This window comes from Symphalangus syndactylus, chromosome 7 (genome assembly GCF_028878055.3).
Source record: "Symphalangus syndactylus isolate Jambi chromosome 7, NHGRI_mSymSyn1-v2.1_pri, whole genome shotgun sequence".
Classification (NCBI taxonomy): domain Eukaryota; kingdom Metazoa; phylum Chordata; class Mammalia; order Primates; family Hylobatidae; genus Symphalangus; species Symphalangus syndactylus.
The window spans coordinates 61,795,306-61,813,150 of NC_072429.2; the positions used below are offsets into that span (position 1 = coordinate 61,795,306).

The 17,845-nt window shown below is 40.4% G+C and overlaps 1 protein-coding gene across 8 annotated transcripts in view; it reads left to right on the forward strand.

The window, feature by feature from the left end:
- The window catches only part of TMEM68 (transmembrane protein 68), a 37,457-nt gene that overhangs the window by 2,657 nt on the left and 16,955 nt on the right, over positions 1-17,845 (forward strand). For 6 of the 8 annotated variants that reach the window (XM_055286382.2, XM_055286381.2, XM_063643307.1 and 3 more), the window contains exons 2-4: positions 9,005-9,049; positions 9,956-10,349; positions 16,584-16,751. In XM_055286382.2, coding sequence (XP_055142357.1) covers positions 10,025-10,349; positions 16,584-16,751 — 493 coding nt within the window. In that variant the 5' untranslated portion in view covers positions 9,005-9,049; positions 9,956-10,024. Of the gene's footprint in view, positions 1-9,004; positions 9,050-9,745; positions 10,350-16,583; positions 16,752-17,845 lie in introns of all 8 variants that reach the window. The other 2 variants (XM_063643306.1, XM_055286385.2) reach the window with 2 other exon arrangements.

Here is a 17,845-nt window from a genome sequence, read left to right on the forward strand (position 1 = left end):
GCAGAGGGCTGTAGAAAATAACTTGGAATTTTGGTAACTAAAATTGTATTTCCCCCAAAACATTTTCTAATACATGGAGTTGTTTTTTTTTTTTTTTTTTTTTTCCCTCTGAGACAGGGTCTTGCTCTGTTGCTCAGGCTGGAGTATAGTGGTGTGATCATTATAGCTCACTGCAGCCTTGATTCCATGGGCTCAAGCAGTCCTCCTGTCTTGGCCTTCCGAGTAGCTGCAACTTGCAGGAACGTGCCACCATGCATGGCAAACTTTTAATTGTTTTGGTAGAGACAGGGTCTCACTATGTTGCCCCCAGGCTGGTCTCAAAGTTAAGCAGTCCTTCCACCTTGGCCTGGAAAAGTGTTGGAATCACAGGCATGAGCCACCCTGGCCCATGTCATTTTTCTTGGATTAAAATAAAGTGATAAGGAGTCGGTTACACCCCAAGGTAAATTGAGGGGGAAGGGGAAGGGCCAGACAGAAGTATAGGGAAGACAGAAATTGCAGTCTTAATATTTTCAGTCTTTCTGTCAAGAGAGGAAAAGAGAGATATATCAAAGAAAGTGTGTTGGAAGCCAGACCAGGAGGTAAGGGGACTAGATTTTAATTTCAGTTCTTGGCTTTTACTGAATTAATTTAGTAATTTTAAGCAAGCAAACTTGGCTTTCTGTGTTTACTTTTTTTGTTATCTGCACAATTAAGGGGTTGCATTCACTGAGATTTAAAGACACTTTGTCATATTATCAAAAGTGCTACATTTTATCTACTGAGAAGCATTTTATTCAAATTCCTGTGATAGTTCTTTAGTAGCAGGTTTTAGGATACTGTTTTGATCCAGATTTTTGTTAAAGATTTAGATGAGGACATGCAGGGTGGCTCACGCCTGCAATCCGAGCACTTAGGAAGGTGGAGGCGGGCGGATCACTTGAGGCCAGGAGTTCCAGACAAGCCTGGCCAACATGGTGAAACCCCATCTCTACTAAAAATACAAAAATTAGCTGGGGGCAGTGGTGCTTGCCTATAGTCCCAGCTACCCGGGAGGCTGAGGTATGAGAACTGCTTGAGCCTGGGAGGTGGAGGTTGCAGTGAGCCGAAATCGAGCCACTGCAGTCCAGCCTGGCTGACAGAGTGAGACTCTGTCTCAAAGAAAAAAAAAAGTTTTAGACGAATACAGTTCAGTTGTATATTTAGGCAGCATTTGTTAGGTGCCTACTATATGCCAGAAAATAAGTGTTTTTCATATGTTTTCTCAGATAACTATTTTATTTATTGATATATTTAGAATAGTGTCTGGCACAAACTTCTCAGGTCTATCCACTTGTACATTGTATCCTGTCCCCTTTGGCCTAGTCAAGGACAGAGCTCTAACAATTATCTCCTCTCCTACATCATCCATTTCTCGCTCCCATTGATGAATTATCATTGACATTGAACACGGCTGTATTTTCTCCTATCTTTTGTTTTTTTGAAATGGGAGTCTCGCTCTGTCCCCGAGCCTGGAGTGCACTGTCAGAATCTCGGCTTATATAACCTCTGCCTCCCGGGTTCAAGCAGTTCTCGTGCTTCAGCTTCCTAGGTAGCTCAGACTGTAGATATGCACCATCATGCCTGGCTAATTTTTGTGTTTTTAGTAGAGACAGGGCTTTACCATGTCGGCCAGGCTGGTCTCGAACTCCTTACCTGAAGTGATCTACCCGCTTTGGCCTCCGAAGTGCTGGGATTACAAGCATGAACCACTGTGCCTGGCATTTTTGTTGTTGTTGTTGTTGTTTTTTGTTTTAAAGACAGAGTATCTTGCTCTTTCACTGAGGCTAGAGTGCAGTGGCTTGATCATGACTCACTGCAGCTTCTACCTCCCAGGCTCAAGTGATCCTCCCCCTTCAGCCTCCCAACTGGCTCTGACCACTGGTACATGTCACCATGCCCGCTAATTTTTAATTTTTTTTTTCTTTTTGAGCAGAGTCTCACTCTGTTGTCCAGGCTGGAGTGCAGTGGCATGATCTCGGCTCACTGCACTCTCCACCTCCTGGGTTCAAGCCATTTTCGTGCGTCAGCTTCCCGAGTAGCTGAGGCAAGAATGCACCACCACACCTAGCTAATTTTTGCATTTTTAGTAAAGATGGGGTTTCACTGTGTTGCCTAGGCTTGTCTTGAACTCCTGGCCTCAAGTGATCTGCCCCCCCTTAGCCTCCCAAAGTGTTGGGATTACAGGTGTGAGCCACTGTACCTGGCCTAATTTTTTTTTTTTAGAGATGAGTTTTTACTATATTGCCTGGCTGGTCTTGAGCTTCTGGTTTCAAGCGATCCTCCTGCCTCAGTCTCCCAAAATGCTGAGATTACAGGTGTGAGTTACCATGCCTGGCCTCTATCTTAAAGCAGCAGCTGCAGCAGCAGCAGCAGCAACAGCAGGGAACAACTCACCTGTGTTCCCTTCTAGATACTCACCTGTTTCTTTCCTCCTTTGTGAGTTTTTATGTTTGCTGTTTCCAATTCATTTTCTCCCATTCATTCTTGAACTTCAAAGGTAAAGGGGAGCTGCTCCTGTCCTCTCCTGTCCAAAGTGTTTTGTTCCCCACTATACCAAAACAGCTCTTTATTAGGGTTTGCCAGTTTCCTCTGTGTTGTAAAATCCAGTGATCAATTATCATTTGTTTCTTTTTTTTTTTTTTTAAAGCTGTCTCCTACAGGAAGGAAGTGATCTCTTACCTTACTAGGCCTGTCAGCAGCATTTAAAACAGCAGAATATGCCTTCCTTCTTGAAGCTTTTCCAGGATACTACTTCTGCAAGGAGGAAGCTGGCTTGTCATTGTCTTCCCAACTTCTAAAATGTTGGGTGCCTCAAGACTCAGTCCTGGAAATTCTTTTTTTTTTGAGACTGAGTTTCACTGTTGTTGCCCAGGCTGGAGTGCAGTGGCATGATCTCGGCAATTCTCCTGCCTCAGCCTCCTGAGTAGTTGGGACTACAGGCGTGCGCCACCACACCAGGCTGATTTTGTATCTTTGGTAGAGATAGGGTTTCTCCATGTTGGTCAGGCTGGTCTCGAACTCCCGACCTCAAGTGATCCTCCCGCCTCAGCCTCCCAAAGTGCTGGGATTACAGGTGTGAGCCACTGCGCCTTGCCAGAAATTCTTTTTTACTCTATATTCGTTCCCTGGAGGGATATTCTCTAGTTCCATGGTTTTAAATATTGTCTATATGCTACCAATTCCTAGATTTATATCAGGGCCATCCACTTATACCTGGTATCCTACTCCTGATCTTCCTGCTAAACTGCTGAAGTCCAGCTGCCTACTAATGTCTTCACTTGGATGTCCAATAGACATCTTAAACTTAACATGTTTAGAGTGGAATTCCTGATCTGTATCCCATCCTCAAACCTGTTCTTCCTGCAACTCTATTTTTTCACAAGCAAGCAAATTGTAATGATGACAATGATGATAGCAATAGTTAATGCTTATATGGTAGAAATCACTCTTCTAAGAGTTTTTTTTACATGTAATCTTCAAGATAGTCTTATTAGGTAGATGCTGTTATTTTTATTTTACAGGTGAAGAAACTGAGGCAGAAAGGTATTTAAGTACTTGCTAGGTCACATGGTAAGGGACAGAGCCTCGCAGGATACAAACTTAGGTTGACAAAACACCATATAATTATCTCAGATTCTACGTCAATTTATTAGCAAATCTTGTTGGCTTTATCTTCAAAATATATCCAGAAACTGACCATTTCCTATTGCCTTCCCTCTGCCACATGTATGTAAGCCACTTTCATCACTTATTGCAAATATTCCTATTTGCTCCCTGTGTAGTATATTCTCAACACAGCAGCCACTTAAAACCCAAACCAGGCAACCTCACCCTTTTGCTCAGTGCCCTCTGATGCCTTCTCCATCTCACTTAGATAAAAGTGTGTATAGAGGCCGGGCACGGTGCCTCACGCCTGTAATCCCAGCACTTTGGGAGGCTGAGGCGGGCGGATCACAAGGTCAGGAGATCAAGACCATCCTGGCTAACATGGTGAAACTCTGTCTCTACTAAAAATACAAAAAATTAGCCAGGTGTGGTGGCAGGCCCCTGTAGTCCCAGCTACTCAGGAGGCTGAGGCAGGAGAATGGCGTGAACCTGGGAGGCGGAGATTGCAGTGAGCCGAGATCACGCCACTGCACTCCAGCCTGGACGACAGAGCAAGACGCTGTCTCAGAAAAAAAAAAAGAAACGCGTGCATAGAAAGCTCTATGGTGTTGCCTCTCTGGTCCATTTCCAAGTGCCCTCCCTGTCACTTTCTCAGCCTGGTGTCCTTGCTGCTCCTCAGGCCACAGCAAGTGCACATATTTTGCACTTGCTGTTCATTTAGCTAGGAATCTCTTCCTCTAAGTATCCACATGGTTTGCTTCCTTACTTCCTCAGGTTTCTGCTCAAAAATATCTTTTAGAGAGGTCTTCCCAGATTGCCCTATATAACATAGCAACCCCCTCCTTTCCCCTACTCCTGTGCCTGACACAGAACTCCATATTCTTCTTACACTGCTGTTTATCTTTCTCCCTAGCACCTGTCATCTGACCTAGTATGTATTTACTAGTTCTTTGTTTTTTTTTATTTTCTTGAGAGGAGTCTCGCTCTTTCGCCCAGGCTGGAGTGCAGTGGCGCGATCTTGGCTCACTGCAAGCTCCGCCTCCAGGGTTCACGCCATTCTCCTGCCTCAGCCTCTGAGTAGCTGGGACTACAGGCGCCCGCCACTACGCCCAGCTAATTTTTTGTATTTTTAGTAGAGACGGGGTTTCACCATGTTAGCCAGGATGGTCTCGATCTCCTGACCTCGTGATCCGCCTGCCTCGGCCTCCCAGAGTGCTGGGATTACAGGCGTGAGCCACCGCACCCGGCCTAGTTCTTTGTTTATTGTCTGTCTTCCCCCTCTAGGATGTAAGCCACTTGAGGTTGTAGACTTTGCTTTATTTGCTGCTGAGGAAATGCGTGGTACATATTAGGGTACATAGGTGCTAAATAGGTCTTTATAGAATGATTTATCATCTTCATTTTCAGAGAAACAGTGAGATGCAGAGAAGTGTAACTTGCTTAAGGTTGTAAAGCCATTATTCCAGTATGTGCAGTCTGGCTCCTAAGCCCATTCATGTCATCCACTGTGTTCCTGAAACAGACTGAAAGGATGGGCTATGTCTTAGCCCACCCCATGAAAGTTAATAAGCAGATGAGATATATAATCTTTGCTGGGCTCAAAAAGGTTTTTTTCAAGTGCAGTTTGCAGAGATGTAGAAAATAGTAGCATATTTTTAGCTGAATGAGGTAGTATGATCGAGTTACCAAAAAAACTGCTGTGATTCTATGAATGATGGTGATAGCAAACATGTAACACTGATTACGTGTAAGGTATTGTTCTAGGCTCTTTGCACAGATTAGCCCATGTAATCACAGTAATCTCATGAGGTAGATAGGATTATTATCCTAGTTTTATAGGTTTTAGCAAACCGAGGCACAGGGGTTACCGTACATGGTGTTGTCAGTATCAGATAACTGGAGTCAGCAACTCGGAGTGGTCTTGATTGCTGAATGCTTAAGAAACCAGGGGCTGAGAAGTGGTTGAAAGAATTAAGGATTCTGACTGGAGAAGGAATTTTGTGGCTCATGGCAGCTGTTTTAAAACTTACAAGGTTGTTTAATGGAAGAGGGTCTGTGGTACAGAACTAGGTCCAGTAGGGAAAAGTTACAGGGAAGTAAGTATAAGGAAGACCTTTTTAGTAGCTCTGATGGATGGTTGTGAAGACTGAATGGGACACCTTTTGAGTTTCTGTTCTGAAAGGGTTTAAATCAAAATCAAGTTTGAATGACCATTTGTGGGCAGGGTTCTTACATACAGCAGTGTTAAGGGACTACTAGGTCTCACAAAAGTTTCTGTGTAGTCCACTCACTGGATCTCTGCCTGTACTGTGACCCTCTTCCCATTACTGTGTTCTTTAAGTATGTATAATCAATCAGAATGTAGATTAAGAGGATAAGAGGTGTAATTCTATTACCAGTTTGTCTGGGGAGGTCTGAAACAAAGTTTTAAAATCACAGAATTTGGCCTGATGCGGTGGCTCACAACTGTAATCCCAGCAATTTGGAAGGGCGAGGTGGGCAGATCACATGAGGCCAGGAGTTGGAGACCAGCCTGGTCAACATAGTGAAATCCTGTCTCTACTAAAAATACAAAAATTAGCTGGGTATGGTGGTGCATGTCTGTAATCTCAGCTACTTGGGAGGCTAGGGCACAAGAATCACAGGAGGCAGAGGTTTCAGTGAGCCACTATACTCTAGCCTGGGTGACAGAGTGAGACTCTGTCTCAAAAATAAATAAATAAAATAAAAAAATCACAGGATTTTACTATCCTGTTAAAAATTGGAAATGTGGGCCAGGTGTGATGGCTCACACCTGTAATCCCAGCACTTTGGGAGGCTGAGGTGGGAGGATCACGAGGTCAGGAGATCGAGACCATCCTGGCTAACACAGTGAAACCCCGTCTCTACTAAAAAAGTACAAAAAAATTAGCTGGACGTGGTGGCGGGCGCCTGTGGTCCTAGCTACTCGGGAGGCTGAGGCACGAGAATGGCGTGAACCTGGGAGGCAGAGCTTGCAGTGAGCGCCACTGCACTCCAGCCTGGGCGACAGAGCGAGACTCTGTCTCAAAAAAAAAAAAAAAAAAAAAAAAAAAGGAAATGTCACTAGATTATTGTAGGAAATTTTATTAAGCAGTAGTTAGGGTCAGATCATGAAAATGCTGATTGGTTTTCAGGGCTAGGAAAAGCTACTTTTAACATATATGAGGGGTTATATATTTTGTTAATTTATTAACAATATTTAAAAGCTCTTTTTAAGTTGAGATATAGTTTACCATAACATTCACTATTTAAAAGTGTATAGTTCAGTGGTTTTTAGTATATTTACAAGATTTTACAACCATTACTACTATCTAATTCCAGAACATTTTCATTATCCCAAAGATACCTCTGTTTTTTTCCATTAACAGTCACTCTTCATTCTCCCCTCCCCAGCCCTGACAACCACTTAATTTTTCTGTCTCTGTGGATTAGCCTGCTCTGGGTATTTAATAGAAATGGAATCATACAGTATGTGGCTTCTTTGAGGCTGGATAACATCCTATTGTAGATGTATGCCACATTTTATTTATCCACTCAATTTTCACTCTTTGAGTATTATGAATAATGCTTGCATGAACATTTGTGTACAAATTTTTGTGTGAATACATATTTCAATCGTTTTGTGGATATATACCTAGGAATAGAATTGCAGGGTCATATGGTAACTCTATGTTTAGCTTTTTGAAGAACTGCCACACTGATTTCCACAGCAGCCACACCATTTTACATTCCCATGAGTAGTATATGAAGTTCTAAATTCTCTACATCATCAAATACTTGATAATTTCCATTTCTGGCAATTTTCAGTAGCTATCCTAGTGGGAAAAGCTCTCATTTTAAAAAGTATTACATTTCAGCTGGGTGCAGTGGCTCACACCTGTAATCAGCACTTTGGGAGGCCAAGGTGGGTGGATCACCTTAGGTCAGAAGTTCGAGACCAGCCTGGCCAACATAGTGAAACCCCATCTCTTAAAAATACAAAAAAAAAAAAAAAAAAAAAAATTAGCCAGCCGTGGTGGCACGCACCTGTAGTCCCAGCTACTCGAGAGTCCTTGAGGCAGGAGAATCACATGAACCTGGGAGGCGGTGGTTACAGTGAGCCAAGATTGCCACTGCACTCCAGTCTGGGTGACAGAGTGAGACTCCATCTCAAAAATAAAATTAAAAATAAATAAATAAAAAGTATTAAATTTTGCTTTGTTGCATTCTAAATGATCAAACATGGGTAAATTACAGTGATTTGACTTTTTTTGTTTTTATTTTTTGAGACGGAGTTTCACTCTTATTGTCCAGGCTAGAGTGCAATGGTGCAATCTCGGCTCGCTGCAACCTCTGCCTCCCAGGTTCAAGTGTTTCTCGTGCCTCAGCCTCCCAAGTAGCTGGGACTACAGGCGTGCACCACCACTCCCGGCTAATTTTATATTTTTAGTAGAGATGGAGTTTCACCATGCTGGTCAGGCTGGTCTCAAACCCCCGACCTCAGATGATCCACCTGCCTTGGCCTCCCGAAGTGCTGGGATTACAGGGGTGAGCCACTGCCCGAGGCCAGTGATTTGACTTTTCATGTGGATTGATTAGATTATGATGTAAATAAAGCCCAACTTGTGGGCTCAATGTTTGCTATGTTCATCTCCTATAACCATAACAGACAAGATTTCTCACAAGTAAATGCTGTTGGTTACAAGGAAGTTAGATGAAATGTTTCATTCCTGGGAGAACAAGTCAGTGCCTGCCCTCCTAATAAGCCAGTTAGCAAGATAATCTTGGAATAAAGACAATAAATTTTTCTTATATGTACATCTTCTCCTCTCCTTTCATCCTTTGCTTTCATTTATTCATTTTTTGCCTCTGCTACAAAGGACTTGAGATAATTTTCAGTAAGATCATATAGTATGGAATAATGATAAAATAGCTCTAAGAATAGAATCAAAGTATGGAGAAAGGAAATCTTTTGTAGGAAAATATTATCATAGGGCTAATATAATTGTATAATTGAATGTTATGTTTCACCTTCAGCTTATCTGGCCAAGTTACTAAAAAGAATCATAGTCAGTTATACATCTTGATACTTTTTCTCCTAAGAAACAAAGCTTTTGAAAACTTTGTTTAAAAAAAATTCTTAGGTGGGGCTCTATATAGTGGCACTAAACAGTGTAGAGTTGTCTTCACCAAAGCAATGATAGCATGAGTGTACTTTTTAATTGTAATATACCAGTGTGGGCCTATAATCATATTTCTCAAACATTTATGAATGTCTCTTGCTGTTTATTTTATAGAGATTCTAACTCTAGGTATTAATGATTATCTTTTTTTTCTTAGTAATTCATTTCTTAAATTTGTTTACTGTGCTTTCCAGAATACAGACATTGAAGTTTGGGACAAGATATTTATCTAACTTCTGGTAAGTCCAATGACTGTTTTAGAGAGTGAATTTGTAAAATAATTATACAGCTATATTTTCAGTCATTTAAGATTTAAGATAAAAACAGTACTGATAAATTTTTATTGCATAATGAACTTTTTTGTAAATCTGTTTCTCTATTAAAAAAATCCATAAATATATGTCATCATTTCCTAAAGAATTGGGTTACTTTTACTGAATTAGATAGATATTGATGTTTTCTTTTGTGCAAAGTTATCTCAATATGGCTGGGCACAGTGGCTGATGCCTGTAATCTCAGCACTTTGGGAGGCTGAGGTGGGTGGACCACTTGAGGTCAGGAGTTTGGGACCAGCCTGGCCAACATAGTGAAACCCTGTCTCTACTAAAAATACAAAAATTAGCCAGGCGTGGTGGCATATGCCTGTAGTCCCAGCTACTCGGGATGCTGAGGCAGGAGGATTGCCTGAACCCGGGAGGTGGAGGTTGCAGTAACCAAGATCGTGCCACTGTACTCCAGCCTGGGCAAAAGGTGAGACTCCATCTCTAAGAAGAAAAAAAAAAGTTATCTCAATATGACCTGGTTTAAGATCTAAGTTTTCAACATGATCCAATTAAGATATGAGTCAAAGTATTAAAATCAATCTGAAATTGTATTCCTCATCAACTTTATTTCCTTCTTTTAATTATAGCTTTATTTTCTTCTCTCAATTATAGTGAATTATTTCAGAAGCTAAACGTGACACACTTCATGAGCAGACAGATGAAACCTTATAATTTTCACATTTAAATCTGCAACAAAGTTAACCATTAACCATCTGCTCATTTTTGGTATTAAGAAATGACTCTATATACTATTTAAGTAGAGTAAAACATTTAACTTTATAGCTGTGGAGAAAATAATACTGGATTATTTTTCCCTTCTAGTGTCAAAATTAACGACCTGCTATGGCAATGAAGAAAGAAACTGAATTTGTCATTTTCACCTGAAGAAAAATGATAGATAAAAATCAAACCTGTGGTGTAGGACAGGATTCTGTGCCCTATATGATTTGTCTGATTCACATACTGGAAGAATGGTTTGGTGTGGAGCAGTTGGAGGACTATTTGAATTTTGCAAACTATCTCTTGTGGGTTTTTACACCACTAATACTTTTAATACTTCCTTACTTTACTATCTTTCTTCTCTACCTTACTATTATTTTCTTACACATTTATAAGAGAAAGAATGTATTGAAAGAAGCCTACTCTCATAATTTATGGGATGGTGCAAGGAAAACGGTGGCAACTCTGTGGGATGGACATGCAGCTGTTTGGCATGGTAAGCAAGGATACTTTCACCTCTGTGTTGCCATTCATGTGTGCTGCACTGGAACTGTGTTACCGTTCCATATTATTGATTGAGAAGATACTGAAAAATATAATAGAAGTGATATTTACTATTCCCTGTTAACTGTTTGCATGCATTGTGCATATGTACGTGTCTTTCTTAAAATGAGTTTTCCCATAGACATTAGTTTCCATTAAACAAAGAACCACGCAGCACTGTAGACTATAAGTTGAAATAAGAAAATTTATGTTTAAAACATCTAAAAGAGTAAGAGACTAATTAAAGCTGTAGAAAATTGCTTTAAAAATGCTTCAATTATTTAGCATTTGCTTATGTTCAAAATAAGTTTGACTTTACCAGTATGGATTAAAAAAATGAAATATTAAATAATATTACATTAAATATAATTTGCATACCAAAATTTACGCATTTTCTGTTGATTCATTCCTGAGGTTGGTGTGTCTTTCTGAATAAATAAGATAGCAATAGATTTCTCTCCAGGATAGTCATACTTTTCTTTATTACTCCAGAAATTTTGATGTTATATACTTAATGATTGGTGGTTCTTGTTTGTTTGGCCATCATGAAAATTGCCCTCTGGTGGCCTATTTTTAAGTGTTTAGTGTTTCATTCTACCAACTTTTACTTCATTATTCCACCAAAACTCTACCAACTTTTACTTCATTATTCCACCAATACCTAGTTTGTTGGTCTCTTGCTTTTAGACTACACAAAAATACTGAAGATTGAATAGGCAGGTAACAAACATTGGCATTCTGTATTATGTTGTTGAACATCAAAGTGGTTTCATAGAAGGACATGGAAGGAAGCATAGACTTTAAAATGACACTTGAGGATATATATCACTGAAGTATTAGGCTGCTATTAGCAAAAATCACCAGTGACATGCTTATTAGACTAATGTGTTGTCATTTTAATACTACATACATACTTAATGAACCTACAGATTTTTTTTGAGCGCCTACTATGCCAGACACTGTCAGATGCTTAATATAAATTAACTGCTTTAAATCTCATAACATAATGGAGCCTATGTGGTACCCTGATTTTACTCATGAGGAAACTGAGGCACAGAGAGGTTGTTATTTGCCCAGGGTATACTAGGAATAGGGCCAGGTTACAACCCCAGATACCTGGGAGTATACATTTGAGAGAGCTCTTGGAGGTAAAATAAATAGAACTTGGGGACTGAGTGTAGAGTCTTGAGGGAGGAGGAGTTAAAGTGCAGTAAGATTTGTACTGCTAGGCAGGGAAACATGAACAGGAAGTGCTCCAAGTAATAGCAACCCCGTGAGCAGAACCCCAAAGGTGGAAAAGTACTCTGGGAGCCACAGTTAGTTCATATGATACATGAAATAATGTAATGTCACTTTATAGGCAATTGGGGCCTCAAATGGCTTGAAAATGTTGGACTAGAGTGGTAATGCACTGATACTTTCTCAGCAGGGAGTAGTATGATCACATCTGCTTTAAGAGTGACACAGTTAAATAGTCCTAGGTTTTGATGTTTACTGGCACTATAGTAAACTATTTTTTTTTAATATTTGATTAGTTGGATTTTTCTTCTTTCAACCAGGTGGTTTGGTATTATGTGAGTAGTTCAATTGTTTATTATTTTAAAAAATGCTCTGTAAAGCCAGAGAGAACCTTGGTAATATTCTGTATAGAGTCCTTCAAAAGAGTTTCTTTATTGCTCAGAAAATGTATTTGATGGGACAGTTGATCCTCAGACAAATTCAATGACTGTTTTATAGAGCTTAAAGTAAATTGAATTACTTGAGTTAGAATTATGTAATTGGAAAGAAATGATATAATATGGAAACACAAAGTCTTGGAATATTATTAAATTATTTTTCAAAACATTCTCGAGTCCATTTGAGTAGCTTATTTCATACTAGAATCACAGTTATCATACTTAATTTAATCTGTTTTGTGAAGACCTTATAAACTAGAAATGTATTTTCTGCTCTGAAATTTAGACTGAAGTCTTTATTTTTTGAATGTTTATTTCTTAGCTGATCAGACAGGAATATACTTAAGGAAAGAAACAGACTGATATTTTCAGATTTCTATATTCTGGACTTTACTTTTGTCTTCTATACAAGTAGCAGCCTTTCTTGAGACAGCTGTTCTGTGTGGAGGAATATGGCTCTAAGAACTTACTTTCCTTTCCTATTGCAACCACTCTAGATTTCCTTCTTTTTCACGCTTTTTCTTTGAGCCTGATTCTGCCCTTGATCTCTGGATGCTCACTTTTTTCTTTTTGACAGGACCAGTGGAGGCCGTGGTCTGTAATGGTGTGTCTGACAGTCGTGACATGGGAAGGGAATGTGGATCTTATGGCTAGTGCCATGATCACCATTTTATTTACTCCTTAAAATATCCTGACTTCCCAACTTCTGTAATCAAATACATAGGATATTTTCCTCTGAGGCATAGGTGGATCTTACTTAAATCTTTTCTATTCCCTACTAACTGCCAACAGCACAGCGTTGCTGTAGGAAATAAATTTGTTGGCCTTGGTAGCCATATAGAGGACAGCAGGCAGGTAATGTTAGCTAAGGAAGGAGAACAAACAGCCTGGAACTGGGGCTATGTTAGCAGGAAGCTTCCAGATGTCATCCCTTCTCCAGGTCCACCACCTTTCATCCTGTCATTTACTTCCACTGCTGAAACCCTTTCTTCTGTTTACAGAGACATAAAATAGGGCTTGCAGTGTGGAAGGAAGGGGCAGGGATGGCATGAGCCTCTGATCTCGCTTCTACTACAGAACAGAGATTTTCTTGTAGTCTAGTTCAAATCTGTGATTAAAGTTTTTCCCCCACATGTAATAAGATTGTACAAAGTCATTTTTGTTTTTTTAGTGAATAGAATGAGGAAATTTCTAAAGAATTATTTAAATACATAAAAATGAAGTCTTTGTGAATGAACAAAGTTTACGGCATTATATCTGGTTATATATAACAGTATAAATGTTATTTTATTTTACATTGAGTCACTAATAATTTTTCCTGTTTTAAAAGTATGTATTTTTTATTTATTTTTATATTTATTTATTTATTTTTGAGACAGAGTCTCACTCTTGTGTCCCAGGCTGGAGTGCAGTGGCGTGAGCTCAGTTCACTGCAACCTCCGCCTCCCAAGTTTAAGCGATTCTCCTGCCTCAGCCTCCTGAGTAGCTGGGACTATAGGCACATGCCACCACACCTGGCTAATTTTTGTATTTTTAGTAGAGACGGGGTTTCACCGTGTTGGCCAGGCTGGTCTTGAACTCCGGACCTCAGGTGATCCTCCCGCCTCACCCTCCCAAAGTGCTGATGTTATAGGCACGAGCCACTGTGTCCGGACTGTATTTACTTTAATTTTTTTTTTTTGTAGAGACAGGGATTTCACTGATTTGCCCAGGCTGATCTTGAACTCCTAGCCTTAAGCAGTCCTCCTGCCTTGGCCTCCCAAAGAACTGGCATTACATTCTTGAGCCATCACACCTGGCCTACTTTTTCTGCTTTTATTGATGAATTATTTTATGACTCATTTTTAAATTTACTGTAGGTCATGTTATCTCAGGGAAGTTGTAACTTACTTGATGGCTTCTGCAAATAAGGATGTTGTCATACTTTACCTCAGTAAACCCATTAAAATTGGAAAATTAACATTATTATGTTACTAACATCAAATCTTTAGAGCTCATTTAAGTTTACAGCCTTTCTATTTGACTATTTTTTTATAGTTTCCATCTTTCTGCTAAAATTCCTAATCTGAGAGTGCATGTATCTACCTTTTCCACTAGATCCTTTAAGTTTATTTATTTTTATTTCTAGAGTCAGAGTCTCGCACTGTCACCCAGCCTGGAGTGCAGTGGCATGATCATAGCTCACTGCAGCCTTCAACTTCTGGGCTCATGCAATCTTCCTGCCTCAGCCTCACAAGTAACTGAGACTACAGGCACATGCCACCATGCCCAGTTAACTTTTTTACATTTTTGCAGAGATAGATCTTGCCACGTTGCCCAGGCTGGTCTCTAACTCTTGGGTTTAAAAGTCCTACCACCTCAGTCTCCCAAAGTGTTGGGATTACAGGCATGAGCCACTGCGTTCCCCTTTAACTTATTAATCTCGTTTATTTTATAGTTTCCATCTGATAGTTTCAACATTTGGGTATGTTAATTGTTTTAGCTCTTGACAGTGGGTTTTTTTTCTTGCTATTTTATGTCATATTTTTTATTGAATTCTGGTCATTGTAAAAGAACAGTGACAACTGAGGTAAATAGTATTTATGACTGAGAATTGGCTTATAAATAGGATTTATGACTAAGAATCTGTCAGGCCACTGGTGGTTGGTTGGAGGTAGATTCAATCTACTGAGTGGTTGAACTGGATTTGGCTTTTATTGCTGCGCTACAGCTACCTTCAGTTCAGCACAGACTTCAGACTCCTACTGTTAACTTGTGCGTAGTGTAGGGCCTGAAGTAGAGGGGTTTTTTGGTTGTTTCTGCTCCACCTTCAGTCCTGTATGCCTTTGCCACAGAAGGAATCTCTTCATGCCCCTCCTACGACCCCAAGAAAAGGTCGCCTTTGCTTATAACTCCACATGGGGGTACATGGGGACTCCTCACACCCCTTCTTCATGCCCCTGCCCTCATTCCCCTGGGGGCTGGGGTATAGCACTCCTCAGTTTTCAGGTTTAGCTGAAATCTTATGGGGCTTTGTATTCCTGGGGCTTAGGGGTGAGGCTTTCTTTGTTCCCTTCCCTTCTTCCTGTGTTGGGGGTTTTGTGATGGGAGCAAGTTTGCTGCCACTGCCCCGTGGTAGATCTCTGCTTTATGTCATTTAAGGACTCTGGCCCCCCCCCCCCGAGTTTCCTGCCACCCACCCCCACTGCCTAGTAGTAGATATTTTGCTTCTACCCCTTCTCTAGGATAGTGGACTTTTGCCTGGGCTGGTGAGGGTGGAGGAGTGGGTGGGGCAGGGGAGTGTGGTTCAGCCCCTCTCAGCATTACATGCCTTTTGCATATACCCTTTTCTTAGAGGGAGTAAAAGGGTTTCCTGCCCCTTTCCCAGCATCTGACAGGTTTTGCTTCTGTGAGAGAAACTTCCAGGAAGTGAGTGGGATTTTGTTCCCTGTCCCATTAGCAGGGGCTCTCTACTCTCCAGTTCACCCCTAATCTTTTCTTGTGAGCACACACTGAGGTCTGTGGAGAAGAGTTGGAGAGTGACTATCTGGGGCTTCCAGAGATTCTACATTCAATACTAGCCCACACCGGGACTTTTAAGTATTTTTTAATATGTCACTTACCCTCTTTTATGGCCTCTGCCTCTTCCTCTCATTCTCAATTTTTGTCTTTCCTTAGAGGGGTTTATCACCCTTTGAAGTTCAGTTCACCTGGTTGTCTTGTGACCTCTGCTCTCTGACATGCTTCAGAAAAAAAGATTTGTACTCCAGGCTTTTTCTCATCAGTGGGGTGGGAGTGATGTTCCCTTGTGGCTACAGAGTTTCTCTTATTAATAATACTCTCCTTTTTAATGTTTTCAACCCCCTCCTCTAACAGTGAAACCTGGCTCCCGTTATTCTTACTATGTTGACTCATTTGATCAGTCCCCCTGTGTGTAACCCATCTGCCATCATTGTTGCCTTCCCCTACAACTCATGGATGTCCTGTCCCTGCTTGTGCCAGGCCACCACTCTGTACAGTGCCCTGTCCAGCTGCTCAGGCTGTGATGCCCCACACCAGGCCACCTGTCTCGGGCTCTGGCCCCTCTTGCCAGGCTGCTGCTGGTTGTGGATGCCTCCATTTCACTCAGGCTCTGACTCCCAAGCTTCCGTGACCCTTGCCTCCTCTCCTTCCCCTCAGCAGCCCCCCAATCTGTGATAGGCTCTTTTCTATGCAGTGCCCTCACGACTCTGCTCTGGCTCTGACTCCCCACTCCGCGCCACCTGTGTGAGTGCCTCCGTTAGTGTCTGGCGCCAACACTCCAGGCCACCTCTCCACACAGGTTGTCTGCTTCACTATGGTCCACCTAATGGCTGTAGGACTGATTTGTTCAAGAAAGAAAGAGAAGAGGAAAGAGGGAAGAAGGGGGAAAGGGGAAGAGAACCAGGAAGACTAGTGTACTTTTGTGAGAAAAGACTGAGCTACCAACCGTCCTTTAGTGTAAACGAATTAATGAATATATTTTAAGTATTTGCATTTTGTCTTTCAAACAGGTTATGAAGTTCATGGAATGGAAAAAATACCAGAAGATGGACCAGCACTTATAATTTTTTATCATGGAGCTATTCCTATAGATTTTTACTATTTCATGGCTAAAATATTTATACACAAAGGCAGAACTTGCCGAGTAGTAGCTGATCACTTTGTCTTTAAGATTCCAGGTAAACTTTCACTGTAGATAGTAATGTAAAAATGTTTTATTAACAAAACCAAGTTATGTGGTCGTCTCTATCCTGAGCTCTCTAACGTCATTTGAAAAAGCTTTTTGCCTTTTTAGGGTGTGTGTAACACTCTTGGAACTCTAATATGGGAATATCTAATTATCCTTTTTAGGCAATATATCTAAAAATAAAGACATTGTGGCCAAAAATGTTAGCTCATTTCTTTTTTATTTATACATTTTAAAATTGTTTATTTTTAATGAAAATTGTATTTATGGTATACAACATAATGTTTTTAAAAAATAATTTAAAATTTTCCTTTTTTAAAAAATATATTTTTATATATTAAGGGGGTATAAGTGCAGCTTTCTTATATGCATGTATTAGGTAGTGGTGAAGTCTGAGTATTCTACCCAATTAGTATTTTTTCCTTTATAAGCAGGTATTTACTTGTTATTTTTCTAAGTTGTATCTTGAACTGTAACTTCAAAAAACTTATGATTTTTACCAATTTATATTTTGATTTAGTGCATAGTTGATTTTTCACATAATTGTTTCATGAAAACTGATTTTTGGAGTTCAATTTTGTTATAATTAGAGTTTGATAACTCAGTTTGATAGCAAATTAAAATTAGTAAAAAAAAAAAAAAAGTCATGATATATTTTGTCTTGGCCGGGCACAGTGGCTCACGCCTATAATCTCAGCACTTTGGAAGGATGAGGTGGGCAAATCATCTGAGATCAGGAGTTCAAAACCAACCTGGCCAACATGGTGAAACCTCATCTCTACTAAAAATACAAAAATTAGTCCAGTGTGATGGCTAATAGGCCTTCTGTAGGCCCAGCTACTTGGGAGGCTGAAGCAGGAGAATCACTTGAACCCGGGAGGCAGAGGGCAGAGGTTACAGTGAGCTGACATCATGCCACTGCACTCCAGCCTGGGCAACAGAGTAAGACTCCGTCTCAAAAAAAAAAAAAAGACATATTATGTCTTCACGTAATATTATACTACCCTAAAGAGTATATACATCATGTTTCTTATCATGTGTAACTTGCCTGATAAGATTTATAACAATAAGATTGAGTACTACATT